Source organism: Microtus ochrogaster, chromosome 5 (genome assembly GCF_000317375.1).
Source record: "Microtus ochrogaster isolate Prairie Vole_2 chromosome 5, MicOch1.0, whole genome shotgun sequence".
Taxonomy (NCBI): domain Eukaryota; kingdom Metazoa; phylum Chordata; class Mammalia; order Rodentia; family Cricetidae; genus Microtus; species Microtus ochrogaster.
This window is the reverse complement of record NC_022012.1, coordinates 77018988-77036462: the sequence shown is the minus strand read 5'-3', so window position 1 is coordinate 77036462 and position 17475 is coordinate 77018988. Positions and strand designations below refer to the sequence as shown.

The following is a 17475-nucleotide window of genomic DNA, read 5'->3' as shown; positions in this document are numbered from 1 at the left end:
AAGTGTATGCGCCTGTGTGTATGTATGTGTACCACAAGCATGCCTGGTGACCTAAGAGGTCAGGCTTTAGATCACCTGAAAATAAAGGTACTAAGCCTCATGAGCCACCAGATGAACCACATTCAGATGCTCTAAACCTTCTCTCCAACCCCAACAAAATAACCTTCTAAGGGGCCATTGATAAAGTTCAGCAAGTCTGGCAACCTGACTTGGATCCCCGAAGCTCACATGGTAAAGAAACAACTCCTCTTGTAAGCTCCTGATCCACACACAGCCATGACACATGTGCCTAGGTGCACGCACTACATAAGTGAATGTGGAAAAAAAAAGTTCAATATTTTAACACATGACACTGAAGTTCATGTGGAAAAATAAGCATACGATAAAAGGGCTGCTCATCCCGCACACACAGAACAAACAAAGAGATAGAAGCCTATCTAAAAACACCTGGCATTTATCTGCCAGGGATTTTGACTGTCTTACTGGATCACCCCAGGACAAGATGGATAATATTATTGTCCCAATTTACAAAACCTGAGGCTTATGTAAAGAAGTACCTCCTACACAGCCCCAGTAGTAAGAAGTCAGTCCTCAGAGCTGCCTGTGCTTCCAGAAGCCCAGCACAGCAGAAGCGAGAAGAACCCGACAATTTACTTTATAATTCACATCGATGGGAAGTATTTCCTTGGTCAGCAGAATAACTGTATCAAATTAAATTTTTGGTAGATCACAAATTTCAGCCAGGGAGCTGGAGAGATGGCTCCACAGTTCAGAGTACTTACTGCTCTTGCAGAAAACCTGAGTTTGGGTCCCAGCACCCAGACAGGATGACCCACAACCACCTGCAACTCCAGTCCCAGGGGATTCAACCATCCTCTATAACCTCCTTGGACACCTATATGAATGTGGATCCTGTAATTCACACAGGCACACACATAATTTTAAAGTCAGCCTCTTTTAAAAATTTAAAAGAAGATGAGGAAGGAGGAAAGGAAAACCATGAAAGCTTGTGTATTTCAAACAGAGAAAATACAAATTAAAAAGATGTTCTGGTCTTGGAATGAAGACAGCCCGACAGGCAGGATAAAAAACCCCAGAATCCAGTAAAACAAAATTATGGTAAATTTAACAAAATAAAAATGTAAATTTGACCAGCAATATGGCTCAGAGGGTAAGGACACGTCTCCAAACAACGACCTGAGCTCAACCCTCACATGGCAGAAAAAAATTACCTGACTTCTTAAAGTCAGCTAAGACCTATACACCACACACACATACTCTTATCTTATACACATTCACACTCACACCACACACTCTCTCATACACATACACACTCACACACACATGTAAAATGTACTTTTAAAATGTAAAGTTCTAATATAACTTTTTAAAAAATTACTAAATGAGAAAGAAAATTCCTTAAGCTTTCACAAAACTTCTAATAACCAGCCATAACCATAACACAAAGAAAACACCAACTGTGTTAAAGAAACAAACATATACACCACAACAAACTTATGGGAAGCTACTCAAAAGATGTTTTGTAATGATTGGCTCTACAGAGTCTAAACGGGACACAGGAAGAGCTTTTTTTTTTATACAGGATTTTCCCCCACACACATAGTTTTAACAACCCTTTTCAAAGAAACTCAACAAAAGATCTCACATTGAACAATAAAGACACAAACTTCAAGATACTTTTTTTTTCAAACATTTACTGAACACAACACCATTTTTCCTTTTACACAGCAAAGTTGTTAGTTTCAAATTAGCTGAGCCATTAGGACTGTCAACTGCCATGAAATCAAAAGTGATTCTACATGTCAAACTCAAACAGAAGACATCATGCAATATATAAATCACTGATAGACCTCAGGTGCAGTCAGCAAGGTTACTCTGCTTATTAAAGTCACATCAATGGCTTGACAAGAGTGCACGATAGAATGACATCACTGGCTGGCAATAAACCATGGTGAATTACTAGACTACAACTATGTAGCTCCTCTGCACCGAGGACGGCAGGTTGTGGAACATTACAAAGGACAGTCTTTCCAAAAGGTTAAGGCCAGATTTTAGTCCCCAGCTATGTACCTCTGAAAAGACTGGTTAGGAAAGCTGGGGGAATGGGGAGGGGTCCCTTCATCTTTTCTCCTCTACCAATTACTGAGCAACAACAACAAAAAAAGCCATGCACACATTTTACAACACCCGATAAGAGATACAAAACCTGTTTCCTCGCCTTGCAGGCTTGCATCCTCGTGCCTTCATTTTTCTGATGAGGCCACTCATCCCATGATTCACCCCTAAAGGAAAGCTGACAGTAGTTTAGCAGTAGTCACCCCTTGAACACATCAAAGATATACTCCCCATAACCATCAAGCCACTGTCCCTTCCCAATACACTAACACAAAGGTACACTCCACAGACCTAGGACTAGGAACCACGTTTACTTTACATTTGTAGAAACAATGTATCAGCATTGTCACTGGAGGGTTTGTTCCAGATCCCAGGGTTGGGAAAGGGGATGTTGTATGCCTTAACCCATCTCAAGGTTTGGGCACGTCTACTAGAAACATCTAAGGAAGCCCCTTTGTGTATGTACATAGTGAGAGGCTGTCAGATGATATCCAGAATGGAGCCATGCACTTTCAAAGTGGAGTGGGCACAGCTTAGAATCTGGACTGAAATCAGTTCACAGAGCAGAAGGCAGCGCTGAAGGTCTTACTCCTCCCTATGAATATTGCAGGAGTCTCGTCAGTGAGAAGGGTGCGCTCCTGGGCGCACAGACTCCTGGGTAGCTGATAAAGCACTTCAAATTTTTATAACTGTCATAAGGAAGCATAGATACTTTCATCCACCTACTCAGAGATCAGCCACTGGCTGCTTCTCAACCAGTATTGGGCAGACAACTCTTTCCTCTGGCTGCCCTACTCCAAGAATAAGGAAGCTCTTCTGTTAGATTAGCCAAAGCAGTCTTTGATTTTGAGGAGCTGCCTCAACTAAGAAAAATGCTGTTAACACAGAACTTGGAACTCTCTGGAACTTGAATTTTCAGAAACATTTGACTAATACAGTGTTGCCTTTAGGGAGGCACTGCTCCCAAATTTATGTCGAACAATGCTGTCATGCTCAAGTTCTCACAATCACCATTTATCAACTATTTCAACTATTAGTATAATGAGATCAAAGCCCTTCTCAGAAACTAACAAAACCAAAGCTTGGCAGATGGGCCGCTTTGGGGTTTGCAGGTTTCAAGTTTTCACAGCGGGGAACCTTAGGACAGTTGGGCTGTGAGCAATCAGGGTGGACTGCAAAAGCCATGGTGTCAGAGTCAGTTACCCCTTCTTCAGCAAGAAAGGGGATGGGCTTGTTGCCCAGACTGGGGTTAATCACTGATGCGCAAGTGTCCAGTTCCTAACTGCATGAAGTGGAAAGCAGCCTCCTGCACTCCTGGCTGATCCAATGTGACAATTTACATGACAGAGAAGTGTTCTGGGAAATCACTAACACTGCCAAGGAAGAGTTAGAATTCAAAGCATGATTCTACCAATAACAAACATGAAGTGACAGACATGGCTGTAGGAGACAGCCCAGTGAGCTAGCTACAAAACCACCACCTTCCACACCTATCTATTTTTCTTTAAAAACAAAAGTTTATGGAACATTTGGCTGAGCTTATTTTTAAAGAATTCTACCAAAAATAATTAACGGAAAAACCAGGCATGAAGATCGCTTCTTCCAATAATGACTTTATACAGGTGTTCCCCAATGCAAATCTGGAGTGACATTATGGACAGAATGAGATCCTCAGCTAGAGTGCACCACGTGCAACTACAGTTTAACAAACCTAGCCAGTTATCCACCGGCACGGTTCAGTTTGCTCTACCCTCATCAGCAGTCGTCGCCCCTTCAAAGCTGTCCTTAAATTCTATCTCTGAATATGCACATATTATTATTATCCTCATATATAAATAACGTCTAGAACAGTGTTGGTCCTGGATAGTGAAGGGGAAAAATGTTTTTAAAACATGCAACGCTATCTGATATTTTAAGTTTGGGTGCTTAAAAACCATATACATTAAAAAATGGAACCAAATGAATACTAAGTGCCACAGCTATTCCTCGTTGTCCATATCAGGCCTTAGAGTCTGAAAAGGAAAGACCTGACCTGAGCCTGGACAGAGGCAGGACTGACTCACCTGTGCAGTGTGTCATCTCTTCCAGGCCACTGAGAGTTGCCAGGGCAAGGTGAGACAATACCCCCTTGAGTCGGGGCAGAAGGGTCAAGGTCAGAAGTTCCCAAATTAGGGTCATTCCAACACCTCCCTTTAAGCCATCAGAAATGTCTTCCTTGTAGTTGTTAGGAAAACAGACATCTATTCATGAAAGAATTCACCATTAAAACACTCCTAACTGAAGCAAGCACACACATGAAACACAACTACAGCAACTGTGTCTCGCACCCTTGGACAGGAAGTTTTTCAAGTCTCTCCTACCCTCCCAGGTATTTCATTTTGTGGGGTATCTCTGTTAAGGCCCTAGGTGCTGATTTTGGCTTGATTGTTTTTTATACTGCATCACTGCAACCTTTCTCATACATTTTAAAAAGCAATATCCACAGGTAAAATGTTTGTGAAATCGTACAGGTTGTTTAAAGTTTATATCTGATGTCACTAAAGGAAAACAAGAAGCTGTGGGTCACTTATGGTACCATGCACTAGGGGTAGCTCAGGCATTCATTTGGCACTGGAGAAAAATTACAGGAACAACTAGTTTACTCTCATTATCATTTCCAGCATCAGCAGAAGCAGGTGTTCCTTCAATGTGAATTTCTGTCATGCATAAGAAAAAAAAATCACAGAATATTCTTGAAATGTTGATAAAAGAAAGCAAAAAAACGAAGACTTCAGTACTACATTCTGTGGTAGAAAAGTCTGCAGCTCTGAGATATACCTTCCATGTGGCATTGAGAATCATTTTCCTCATCAAATACTTCATTTCCTATACCCTACTACTGGTTTCCCTACATCTTACAATGGACGAAGTAAAAAAACATCAGAACCGTGTCCTCGCTCATCTTACACCTAACAGGGAGACAGAAATAAATGCCCTCTGGAAAGGCAGTTTCCAAATGTTAAAGACACAACACAAGAGGAAAGGGCTAAAAGGGACAAAATAGAACATCTAGCTATACTATGACAATGCTTCATAATACAGCGTGCTCCTTACTTAGGTCTGTGAGCCAAAAGTCAAGGGCATGACTGCAATTTAGATCCATCACTAAAACAAAGACCAGAAGAACTCCAGCCTAAGGTGGGGTCTAGCCAAGTCCACAGGCTGAGTTAAGATCACCACTTAGAAGACACTACCCAGCAGAATGCAATCATTTCCATAAATTCAACTTTCCAACAATAACTGCACATAATTTCAGATTAAGAATCAGTAGCTAAGTGTTTCAAGTCCTCCTGGTGTAAAATGTGCTGTATCACTCTGCGCACATAGCGAGAGTGAGAATCATCCACGCAGGACACGAGCATCTCCCATTGCTCTCAGTGTTCTTTTTTAGTTCATTTTCTTCACGAAATCCTCAAAACTGCTGCACGGATGACATGCTGACATCAGCTTAACAGAAATACTTTTGTAGGCAGCTGTTAAAATATCACCAACTTTAAATCACAAATGCCCCCTATTACACAAAATATCTTACATTCATTCCTTCAAAAAAGAAAGAAAGAAAGAAATGTCCAAACACCTTCCAGTTACACCTGAACAGTGCTGCTCTGTTTAGTGTGCTGAAATCAATACATGAGACAAGAGCCAAAGGGAACCAAGGACAGACGGGCTGAAAGGGTAGTGGAAAGAAAAGGACAATTTATGAACACATACTTCTATTGTCTGTGATTAAAGTCCTTTACTTTTTAGCACCACATTAAACGATTTTACACATCCAGTCACTTAATGAAATCCAACAAACTCTTCAAGAGTCCGGGGGATCTGGTCTTGGTAGTTAATGTCATTAGCCCGAACTGCTCGGGCAGCCAGGCACTTGAGGCTCATCTTCATCTGAGTTTTAAGTAGTATTTCAGACACCCCAGTGGTACTTTTGTCTAGTGGAGTCTTATTCTGCTTGTTTGTCATGTCGGTGTGAGCGCCGGCCTCCACAAGGCTAATGATGATGGAGTGCAAGGTCAGAAAGTCACTGATGGGCCTGTTGTACTGGACGATAATGTGGAGAGCACTATTCCCCTCATTGTCCACAGCATTCACCTCAGCACCACAGTCCAGCAAGAGCTTTGTGACCAGCGCATTGGGAAAGCTGCAGACGTCGTTGGTGTGGAAATCATCGACTGGCGTGTTTGAGTTGACAGCCAGGTGTAGCAGGGTGAAACCTTCCCGTGTTCTGGGGTTCAGGTGAATCAGGTTGTAGATCTGCTTGTTAATTCTGCACTGGTCTTCTTCACTGCACTGTGTCTTGGTGGAGATGCACACCAGGTAGAGAAAGGTATAGAGGTTACACTCATAATTGTCCATGGCACTGTGGACGTCAGCATCGGAGATATTTTTAACTCTGTTCATGCTCTGCTCTATTTCTAAAACACTGCATCTCAGAACACATTCTATATCTGGGGCCTTCACAGCTTCGTTGAGGTGTATCATCTGTGAGAAGACTTGAGCAAATCGGAGCAGATCCTTGTGCGTGTTCCTATTACCTTTCTGCCTGAGGTGTAGCGCGTGCAGCCACAACTTGATGCATTGCTCAAACTCCATATTATCAGCATAGACAGCCCCTCTGTAAATGATGGGGTGGGAAACATCAATGTTGTCAGCACCTAAAATCCGCTCCCGCACAATAAGACCCTCCATGTGAAGAGCATCTCTGTCTTGTCGAATGGACTCCAGTTCCTGGGGGTTCCTACACTCAGTTCTGTTCCCATAAGCATGGATGGGTGGGAGAACCTCTTTTTCAAGAATGTTGTTACCATCCTGAAACCTCTCCAACATGGCTAAATATAAATAGTGGTATGTCTTCATGATGTCATAGTTCTCACGGTCATTAGCAAAGGAGGCACCCAAAAGCTCCAAGGCTTCAATCCTACTTCTGCGGTCACAATCGGCATGAGAGAGCAACAGTTCAACAACATCAGCTTTACAGCTTTCGGCAGCGACCTTCAATGGTGTCATTCCATGGCCGTTCACCACTATTGCAGCTCGCCATTTTATCAGCTCTTTCACAATGTCGATGTGGCCAGCTTCGGCTGCAAAGTGCAATGCTGTGGCTCCACAGTGTGCTTTAGCATTGGGATCAGCGCGCTGTTCTAGAAGGTATCTGACCACATCAGTGTGCCCCTTATATGCTGCGATCATTAGGCAGGTGTTGTCATACTTGTTGGCAATGCTGATATTGGCATTATTTTCGACCAAATATTTCACAATGTCCAGCCTGCCATCAAAGCATGCTGCCCGCAGTGGGGTTGAGTTAGTGACTGTGGTATGGTTCACATTGGCTCCATGGCTGACTAGAAGTTTAACAACTTCAAAATGTCCGGCTCCTGCAGCACACCAAAGAGCAGTGGCACCATCAATGACATACCTACACAAAGAAAGAACAGTCAGTCAGACACTGGGCTCACAGGCCCTGACATGCTTAACAAGGTGCATTCACAAACATTAATAAAGTATCAGTTTGGGTAGAAATAAAAACAAGTAATTTCAGCAAAGCACTTTATACCAATATGAATTAATAAAATTATTGTTACTGTTATTACTAAAGTTCATCTTTTTTAAAAATCTAAAGAATACTCTCAACTGGCAAAAAATACACTTCAGAAAACACAAGAGGGGCTGGTGTTGGACATGGTGGCACACACCTTTGAGCCCAGAAATTGGGAGGCAGCAGCAGGCAGACCTCTGTGAGTTTGAGACCAGCCTGGTTTAAGTGAGTTTTAGGATAGTCAAGGCTGTTACACAGAGAAACCATCTCAAAACAAAACAAAACAAAACAAAAAACACACACACACACACACACAGAAAGAGAGAAGGGGGGAGGGAGGGAGGCTGGGACAATGGCACAGTGGGAAAAGTATTTACTGTGCAAGCATGAGGGCCTGAGTTCAAATCTACAGAACAGGTTTAGCGCCAAGAGTGGCAAGTGTCTATTATCCTAATGTTACTAGTGTGAGATAGGAGGTAGATAGAATCCCCAGAAGTTTATGATTAGCAGATGATTAGCCCTCAGACAACAGTTCTCAACCTATGAGTTACAACCCCTTGGAAAACCTCTATCTCCAAAAATATTTATACTACAATTTGTAAATAGTAGCAAAATATGAAGAAACAATGAAAATAATTTTGTGACTAGGGATCACAAAATAACATAAGAAACTGTATTAAAAGGTTGCAGCATTAGGAAGGTTGAGAACCTCTGCCCTAAGATTACCTGACCTACAGCAACAAGAATGAACAATCACTGGTCCATACACTGCTATACACTGCGTCCTTTTGGGAAAGGATACTGGATGGCAGGATGTACACGGAGACTTACTAAGCAAATGTGCTCTGCATGTAATTATAAATGCTGTATAGAAATGTGCTTTTTTTCTAGCATGCTATGAAAAGCTAAGATGTATGTGTGTGTATACTTTGTATATATTCCTGAAGCAAACTATTATGTGGCAGCAAGAGCAAGAAACACTAGCATTTGGAAACTACCCAGGTACCTCCCTGATTTGACATTGTGGACGCTGAGGCTTCGGTTACCAGCTACTCCGTGCCTCTGCTACAAGCAGGGTTTGCAACCTCTACAAAGTTAGATTCTTCTGACAAGTCCAGCCTTTCCCACTTTTCCCCCAATCTCCTTTTCCTAATTTTAATTCTACTGATAATGGTTCCATGGACCCTAAAAAGATTTTTGCTGAAGATATTTAGAATTACTGTGCTAGAACTAGTAAGTATACCTGACAATATGAGGAGAAGGCTGATCAAGTATTTACTACAATTAACTATCACACCCAAAATCTATTAATGAGCTTCTCACTACACAACCTTACGCTGTGGTGCAGGTCAAATTACAACCCCCACAAAATAAGAGGGTGCAACACCCATAACGACTCACCAAAAGCCAGCTGTTACCATGGCAGCTAGTGCACCTCCCTGTCTCTTCCAAATTCCAGTTCTTATGAAGGAGACTAACTCTTGGCAGTGGCGGCTGCCCTGCACTTCTGCCTTCCACCAGGAAGACAGCAATCTTCTCTCCAGGATGAGGCCCTTGCCAGACAACCCAACCAACCTTCATCTTGACTATCCCAGCCTTCACGATATGGAAAATAAATTTCCACTCCAAGACTCACCTAGTCTATAACAGAATTGTTACAGCAGCACAGAATGAACTACGACTTAGAAAAGCAGCTGGGTGTGGTGCTGTCCACCTTTAATCCCAGCACTTGGAAAGCAGATAAAGGTGAATGTGAGTCTGAGGCCAGCTTCTACAAAGTACTTTCTAGAACAGCCAGGGCCAACAGAAAAACTGGTGGCGCACGCCTTTAATCCCAGCACTTGGGAGGCACAGGCAGGCGGATCTCTGGGAGTTCGAAGCCAGCCTGCTCTACAAGAGCTAGTTCCGGGACAGGCACCAAAGCTACAGAGAAAAACTGTCTCGAAAAACCAAAAAAACAAAAAAAAACAAAAAACAAAGACTTAGAGAAAAACATAAAATAGCCCCAGTTAACATCACAGAAACAATAAATCTATCCCCTTCTTTTTAAATTACACCTATTAGCCAGGAGCAATGGTGCATACCTTTGACCCCACCAATCATGAGGTGGAGGCAGAAGCAGGTGGATCTGATTTCAAGGCCAGTCAGGGCTACTCAGTGCAGGTGACGTACCTGTGTACTTGTGTAAAATGTACAGTGCACATCTGGATGTGAGAGGACAATCTGAGGGAGTTGGTTCTCTCCTTCCGCCATGTGGGTCCCAAAGATGAAACCAAAAGATCAGGTCTGGCCACAGTGATCTTTACTGGCTGAGCCATGGCAACTGGACCTGCACTTGTTTTTGATACAATGTGTTAATAACCAGTCTGAAAAGAGACCTCTTGAAATTGAAACAAGTGTTGATCTACAATGTTTCTTTGCAGTTGATACTTTTTACGATATTTGAAGACCTTATAGAGTATTTGATCCTATGTAAACATATTAGTTACATAGCAACAAGACGGGTATCATATTGGTATCTACCACATAGGGGTATTTGTAAGTTACTGTGAAGATCAAGTATTTTGTATGGACAATTTGATGCATTTGTGCTATTTTCCTTGAAAGTCAGCTGTACCTCTTTAAGTCTACATAGCTTAGATAGAACTACAACCTGATAAAATTAAAATTTTTTAAATTTTAATTTATATTTATTGTAAGTGCATGTATTTGTGTGTTCATAAAGCACAGCATGCAGGTGGAAGTCAGAGGATAATTTGTGGGAATTGGTTCTCTCTCCTTCCATTATGTAGGTTCTGCAACTGAACTTGGCAGCGAGTACCTTTACCTAATGAGCCATCTCACCAGCCATGAATCTTGAGTGTACATCTACGGACTCATTTTCTGATCCAGGTATAAAACATTATGGTCACCCGATATGTTCTCCTAGTGCCTCTTCCCAGTTCTATTCTATTAATGAAGCCATGCAGCACATTCCTTCATATTTGGCTTTTTTCACTAACTCATCTGTGAGATCCTTTCATAGAGTTGGGTGGATCAGCAATTTCTCTTTGAAAGTTATGAGTGCTCTATAGTTTATTGATTTTTGATTTTTCTGAGACAGGGTTTCTCTGTAGCCCTGGCTATCCTGAAACTCCCTCTATAGACTAGGTTGGCCTTGAACTCAGAGATCAACCAGCCAGCCTCTGCCTCCTGAGTGCTAGAATTAAAGACCACAAACTACTTCCCAGTTCTATACAGTTTGTGTATCCATTGTCTTCTTAGTGGATATTTTGGTTGCTCCCAAGGGTTGATCTTTATAAATAAAGTTATCTTGGGCATTCTGCTTTGTTTTTGTTTGAGACAGAGTCTTAGTATACAGTCCTGGATATGCAGGAACTCAGAGATCCGCCTGACTCTGCCTCCTGAGTACAGGAATTAAAGGCATGTGCCACCACCACCCAGCAGTCTAACATCTTCAAAAAATTTATTTTTTTTTGCACTTATTTGGGAGGGGATGGGAAGCATGTGTCAGAGGACAGCTCTCTGGCATCAATTATCTCCTTCCATTGGGTAGTCATGGGACTGGACTCCGACTGTCAGGATGGAGGTAAGTACTTTTATCCACTAAGCCATCTTGTCAACCCTAAGGTGGGAAGGGGGCAGAAAGAGAGAGAGAGAGAGAAGGGGGGGAGTAAGGGAAAAAGAATCTCTAAGTGTTTTCTTTTTAACTTTTAAATATTTTGTTTTTATGTATATAGGTATTTTGCCTAATGTATGTCTGTGTAGCACATGCATACAGTGCCTATGAGAACAAAAGAAAGCATTATCAGATCCCTGAAACTGAAGCTACAGGTAGCCTCTATGTAGTGCTGGGAATTACACCCAGGTTCTCTGGAAGATCAGTAAATGCTCTACTACTAAGCCATCTTTCTAGGTCCTTATCGTTTAAAGTTTGTGCACAGTGTGAGGATAGAACAAAGGCTGACTTTCTCCCATACTGTTAACTGTCCCAGCAATGTTTATTTAGAAAGTGTGTCTCTTACCTGAATTTCACTGGTGCTTTTCTTTCCTCCCATGGTGTTGGGGACTTGACCTAGGGTATCACATACCCTGGACAAGCATTCTACTACTGAACTACATTCCCAGTCCCACTGGAGCCTATTTCATTAGCTCCGAGTGACATTTCTGGAATGTTATCTTGATGCATTATTTTAACCTTGCATCAGTGACACAATTATGGTAGTTTATTTTTTCTTCAAAATTATCTTAGTTACATTTCCACATACTTTTAGGGTTGACTGCCAGTTTCACACAGGTGTGCATGCACATACAGCCTGCTAGGATGTGACTGGGGTAACAGAAAATGTAGAACAGTCACACTCAGAGGCTACTGACACTTCCAACCATGAACTTGGGAGTTTTTCTGTTTGTTACCTTCTGCTTATCTTAGAGATACTTTGTAATTTTCAGTGTAGAAGTCTTGTACATTTTTCTTTTGGTTTACTACTAGAGAGTGATTTTTTATGATAGTATCGTAGTTGTGTCAACAAAAAAAATTTAATTGAACTCTGTATATTAAGTGAAATTTAAATATACTAATTCTAATTAGAATAAGTTTTAATTGGACAATTGTTGGTAAAATGGCACAGTTGGTAATCATGAAGCTATTCTTATCTAACATTTCACTGACTCCTCAACTCCTTTTTTTCTTTTGGTGATTTTTCTACATTAGGCTAGCCTAGAAATTGCTACGTAGCTCAGGCTGACCTCAAACTGGCAATCCTCCTGGCTTAGCCTCTCAAGTACTGGGATTACAAGTATGTGCCATTAATCTGGTCCTAATTAATTCCTTAGTTTACAAACAAATAAATAATGAAAATAAGAGTGATATTTAAGCCAGATATGGTGACACATGCCTAAATGGGGAGTCGGAGGCAGGAAAAACCTAAGTTTGAGGTCAGTCTTTGCTGTATAGTAAGCCAGTATTAACCTTCTTCCCTAAAAAATAAAAATAATTACTTTGCTTTATTTCATATTTGAGACAGGGTCTCACTATGTAGCTGCTGGCTGGCCTGGAATTTACTATGCTCCAGGACTCAGCCGGCCTATCTCTGCCTCCCAAGTGAGAAAAGGTAATATTTTAATTGCCAGAGTTAAAAATAACCTATATAAAGGACCTATTTTAACGTAACACTTCTTGAGATTTAAATAGCTTATATTTGTATTCCTAGTATATAACAATTTCATCTTTTTTTAAAACCAATACATAGGGCCTAAGGATGCAGCTTAATTGTAGAGTTGGCAGACATGTGCAAGGACCTAAGTTTAACCTCTAGCATAACTAACAGCTTCTTACTCCTCATACACATACACTAAAAAACAATAGCTGCCCAAGCCAGTGTAAGGACAAAGGAAGGGAAGAGGGGTGTGTGTTGTGTGTTCCCTATATCCAAGCACTATATAAGTACAAGGATAGGGGTAGAGGGGTGTGTGTGTGTTCCCTGTATCCAAGCATTATATGAGTACAGGTATCCAGAAGCCAGAAAAGGATGTCATTCTGAGACTCAAATCCAGGTTCTCTAGAAGAGCAGTATAAGCTCTTAACAGCTGAGCCATCTCTCCAGCTCCTTTTAAGTATTAGGGGGAGGAACTAAAACAAAAAACAACTAGAATAGTTTTCTGACCTCAAATTTCACCATAATCAATGGTGAAATGGTAAAAATTAAATTTTAGGTATGTATGTACTTCACTTGATTTTTTGAAAATTATTAAATTTTATCTTTTGTTTTGAGACAAGCTCTCTTTATGTAGTTCTAGCTGTCCTAGAACTCACTATGTAGACCAGACTGGCCTTGAACTCACAGAGATCCTCTGCTTCTACGTCCTGAGTGCTCAGATTAAAAGCATGCAGCAGCACACCCAGCATTATTATTACATTTTAATTAGTGTGTACATGCACACCATGACATGAATGTGGAGTTCAGAGGAAAACTGCAAGAATTGGTTCTCTCCTTCCAATTTGTGAGTTCCAAGGATTAAACTCACGTCCTCAGGCTTGGTTACAGGTAAGTATCCTTCCCCATTAAGCCACCTAGGTAGCCGTTCACTTTTTATAACAAAAAGTACTTGGTCACTCTACTCGTTTTCCTGGGATAGTCTGGTAATTTCCATTTTTTCTTTATTCATATAGAAATGTGACAGGAATTATAAGACAATTCCAATAACCTACTCTATTTTGTTTTGTTTTTTCGAGATTGGATTTCTCTGTAGCTTTGGAGTCTGTCCTAGAACTAGCTCTTGTAGACCAGACTGTCCTCAAACTCAGAGATCCACCTGCCTCTGCCTCCTGAGTGCTGGGATTAAAGAGGTGTACCACCACCACCCAACAACAATAACCTACTCTTTTGTTTGTTGTTTTGCATGTGCATCAGTGTATGGTGTATATGTATGTATATTTTTACTGAGACAACTATAATTCAGATATTTTCTTATAAAAAAAGTATATATACATGTGTGCATGTATGCACATGTATGTATAATCTACATAACCCTAAAACAAAAATACCAACTTTTTAAACAGAAGATGAAGATATATTAAAGTTAATAAGCCATTTACTAAATTTCCATGAGAGAAGCACTGTGTAGAACAATGATCTTGGAGCTGGTGAGATGGCTCAGCCAGTAAAAGCACTTGACACACAATCCTTTCAACTGAGTTCAAACCCTGGAATCCACATTTAAATCAATTACTAATTATTGGCCAGGTAGTGGTGGCTCATGCCTTTAATCTCAGCACTCAGAAGACAAAGGCAAGCAGATCTCTGAGTTTGAGACCAGACAGAGAGAGTTCCAAGACAGCTAGGGCTACACAGTGAAATCCTGTCTCAAAAAACAAAAACAAAACAATTATTAACTATTAAGTAATTATTAATAATTTAAAAAGCTAGATCCAGTGGCTCACATCTGTAATCCTAGCCCCAGCACTGCTAAAGCAAAATGGGAGGTGGGAACAAGAGTCTGCATACACAACTCAACAGAGATGAGAGACCCTACCTCAAAAACGAAATGAATAGAACACAAAATAAACCTGTTTAAAGACTGCTCTTTCTAATCTTGATCCAAATTTTTAATGCAAATTCTCTACTATAATTTATCGTTTAATAGACAATAATCTGATCAACAACCCAATCTCTTCAAGAACAAAGGCATCCAAGAGGCATGGAGTTTTTACAGTTGTGAGGTAGTTTCTACCACTGATTTCCTGGTTCAGCTTGAAGTGGAACTACCTGGTTCAGGCACTGGGAATGAAATAAAAACTCACTAGATGTGCATGACCAGCATCTTAACTAAAATCCTGGAAATCAGTCTCAAGACCAGCGGAGCTCCCTGCCAGTTTTTTCGAAGCATAGTCAAGGATATGGTCCTCCTGCCTTTCCTTTTGCTAGACATTTATTAAGTGTTCATCCTAGCACTGGTAAAATAAGAACACTCAAGAGAAGACTTCAGCATTCTTCCATCCTTTGCTCTCCCAACCCGTGTTCTCAGCAAACCTGCTCAACAAGTGGTTCCCAAATCCTGGCACAAAGTAGTCAGCCCTCAGAACCCAAGTCAGCACAATTATCCCACAGCTCAGCTTTCCTTTGTTCTGGTCCCTTTCTGTAGAACTTTTGGTAGCTTCCCCACCACCAACTAAAAGTTCCCTTTCATTTCAAGGAGCTCCTTTCTACTCACCTCTGTCAACTCTGGGGTTCACATGTTGAGCCATTAGCAGAGTCATCTCAAGTATTATTCCAAAAAGGGTAAACAAGGAATCAAATTATTGACATGATGCTTAATGTAGGTGGTGATCCCTTCCCTCTAGAGCGGTGGTTCTCAACCTTCCTAATGCTGCGACCCTTTAGTTCCTTATGTTGTGGTGATGTGACCTCCAACCATAAAGGTATTCTTGTTGCTATTCATAACTGTAATTTTGCTACTGTTACGAATCATAATGTAAATATCTGATATGTATCCCCTTGAAAGGGGTCGTGAAAGGTTGAGAACCACTGCTCTAGCACCTATACTATGAATCCACTCTGGTTTCCTAAGAGGTAATAAAAGCTTTTAGGTGGAATACAGTGTGATGGTTTGTCAACTGCATCTGGAACTACCCAGGCACACCTGTGAGAGAGGGATTACTGAGCCCCCGGGCATGCCTAAATGGAATTATACTGATTTAGATAGGTTGAGGTAAAACAGTACACACTGAAAGCAGGCAGCTCCATTCCAAACTTGGTCCTGGAATGTTTAAGAAGGAAAAAGGTAAAAGGTGAGCCAAGCGCCAGCATTCATCTCTCTGCTTCCTGAATGTGGATGCCATGTGACAGATGTCTCAAGTTCCTGCTGCCTTGACATCTCTAAGATGGACCCTTCAACTGTGAGCTGAAATAAAATCTTTCTTCCTGGAGTTGCTTGTCAGAATATTTTGTCATACCAATACAAAAAGAAACTAAGACACACACACACAGACTTTAAAAACAACAAAAGTAAGCAAACAAACAAAAAACCCTAAAGTGGGTGCGGCAGCACATACCTGTAATCCCAGCAACAGGGAGGACTTGAGTTTTAGGTTAACTTAGGCTACATAACAAGTCCCTGTCTCAAAAATAATTGTAACAACACAAATAATTTTAATATCTGTATCTCTCTTAGACAAATACACACCAAACACAGCATATTGAACCTGTCATTACATGGACACTGCTATGCAAGACAAAACTAAAATATGAGACGTGCTACAGCAAAATTCCAAGCAAACACCTGAAACTTTAAAGACTATATTTAGTAAACAATAGGATAAATAAACAACTTTGCCTAAAACTTGTGAAGATGGTATGTAAATATGTACAAATTAGAAACATTAAACCTACTTTAGTATCCAAGAAGAGCCTACTGGCTCCCACCTGGTCATGGATATCAAGTATAACCTAAGGGAAGAGATTAACTTTTCAAAATCCAGCCCCAGGGTGGGGACATAGCAAAATGGTAGAGCACTTGCCTAACACTGGTAGCGACTCTAGGTTCTTTGCCCACTGCCACAATAATTGTCTTTAAAAACCCAAAACTACACTGAGCACAGTGGTGTATCCTTTTGATTCCAGTAGTTAGGAAACAGAGGAAGGCAGATATCTGTTAGTTCAGGCCAGCTTGATCTATACAGAAAGTTGCAGGCCAGCCAAGTGAGATCCTGTCTCAAAACAAAATAAAAGGCTAGAAACTAGAGATATGGCTCAGTAAGAGCACATACTACTTTTGTAGAAGTCCAGAGTTCAGGTCTCAGGAACCACCTTGGGCAGCTCACAACCCATCTGCCAGGCAACTCGGGCTCCAGGGATCTGATGCCATCTTTGACTTTCTGAGCACTTTCACTCATCTGTGCATGTACACCATACAGACATAAAATAAATCTTTAAAAAAAGCTAGCCTTTAATACAGGAGTGAGCTTCATACTGTTACCAGCACTACGGCTAATAGGCTTTAAAAATGGCTGAATTTTTTTTATTTTTTTATTTTTTATTTTTTTGGTTTTTCAAGACAGGGTTTCTCTGTAGCTTTGGAACCTGTCCTGGGGGGGCTGGAGAGATGGCTCAGTGGTTAAGAGCATTGCCTGCTCTTCCAAAGGTCCTGAGTTCAATTGCCGGCAACCACATGGTGGCTCACAACCACCTGTAATGAGGTCTGGTGCCCTCTTCTGGCCTGCAGACATACACACAGACAGAATATTGTATACATAACAAATAAAT

General features: G+C 41.1%; 1 protein-coding gene across 1 annotated transcript in view; it reads right to left on the bottom strand.

The window, feature by feature from the left end:
- Nucleotides 1-1698: 1698 nt before the first annotated feature.
- The window catches only part of Fem1b (fem-1 homolog B), a 20187-nt gene continuing 4410 nt past the window's right edge, over nucleotides 1699-17475 (bottom strand). The window contains exon 2 of the mRNA XM_005347797.2: nucleotides 1699-7591. Coding sequence (XP_005347854.1) covers nucleotides 5956-7591 — 1636 coding nt within the window. The 3' untranslated portion in view covers nucleotides 1699-5955. The remainder of the gene's footprint in view (nucleotides 7592-17475) is intronic.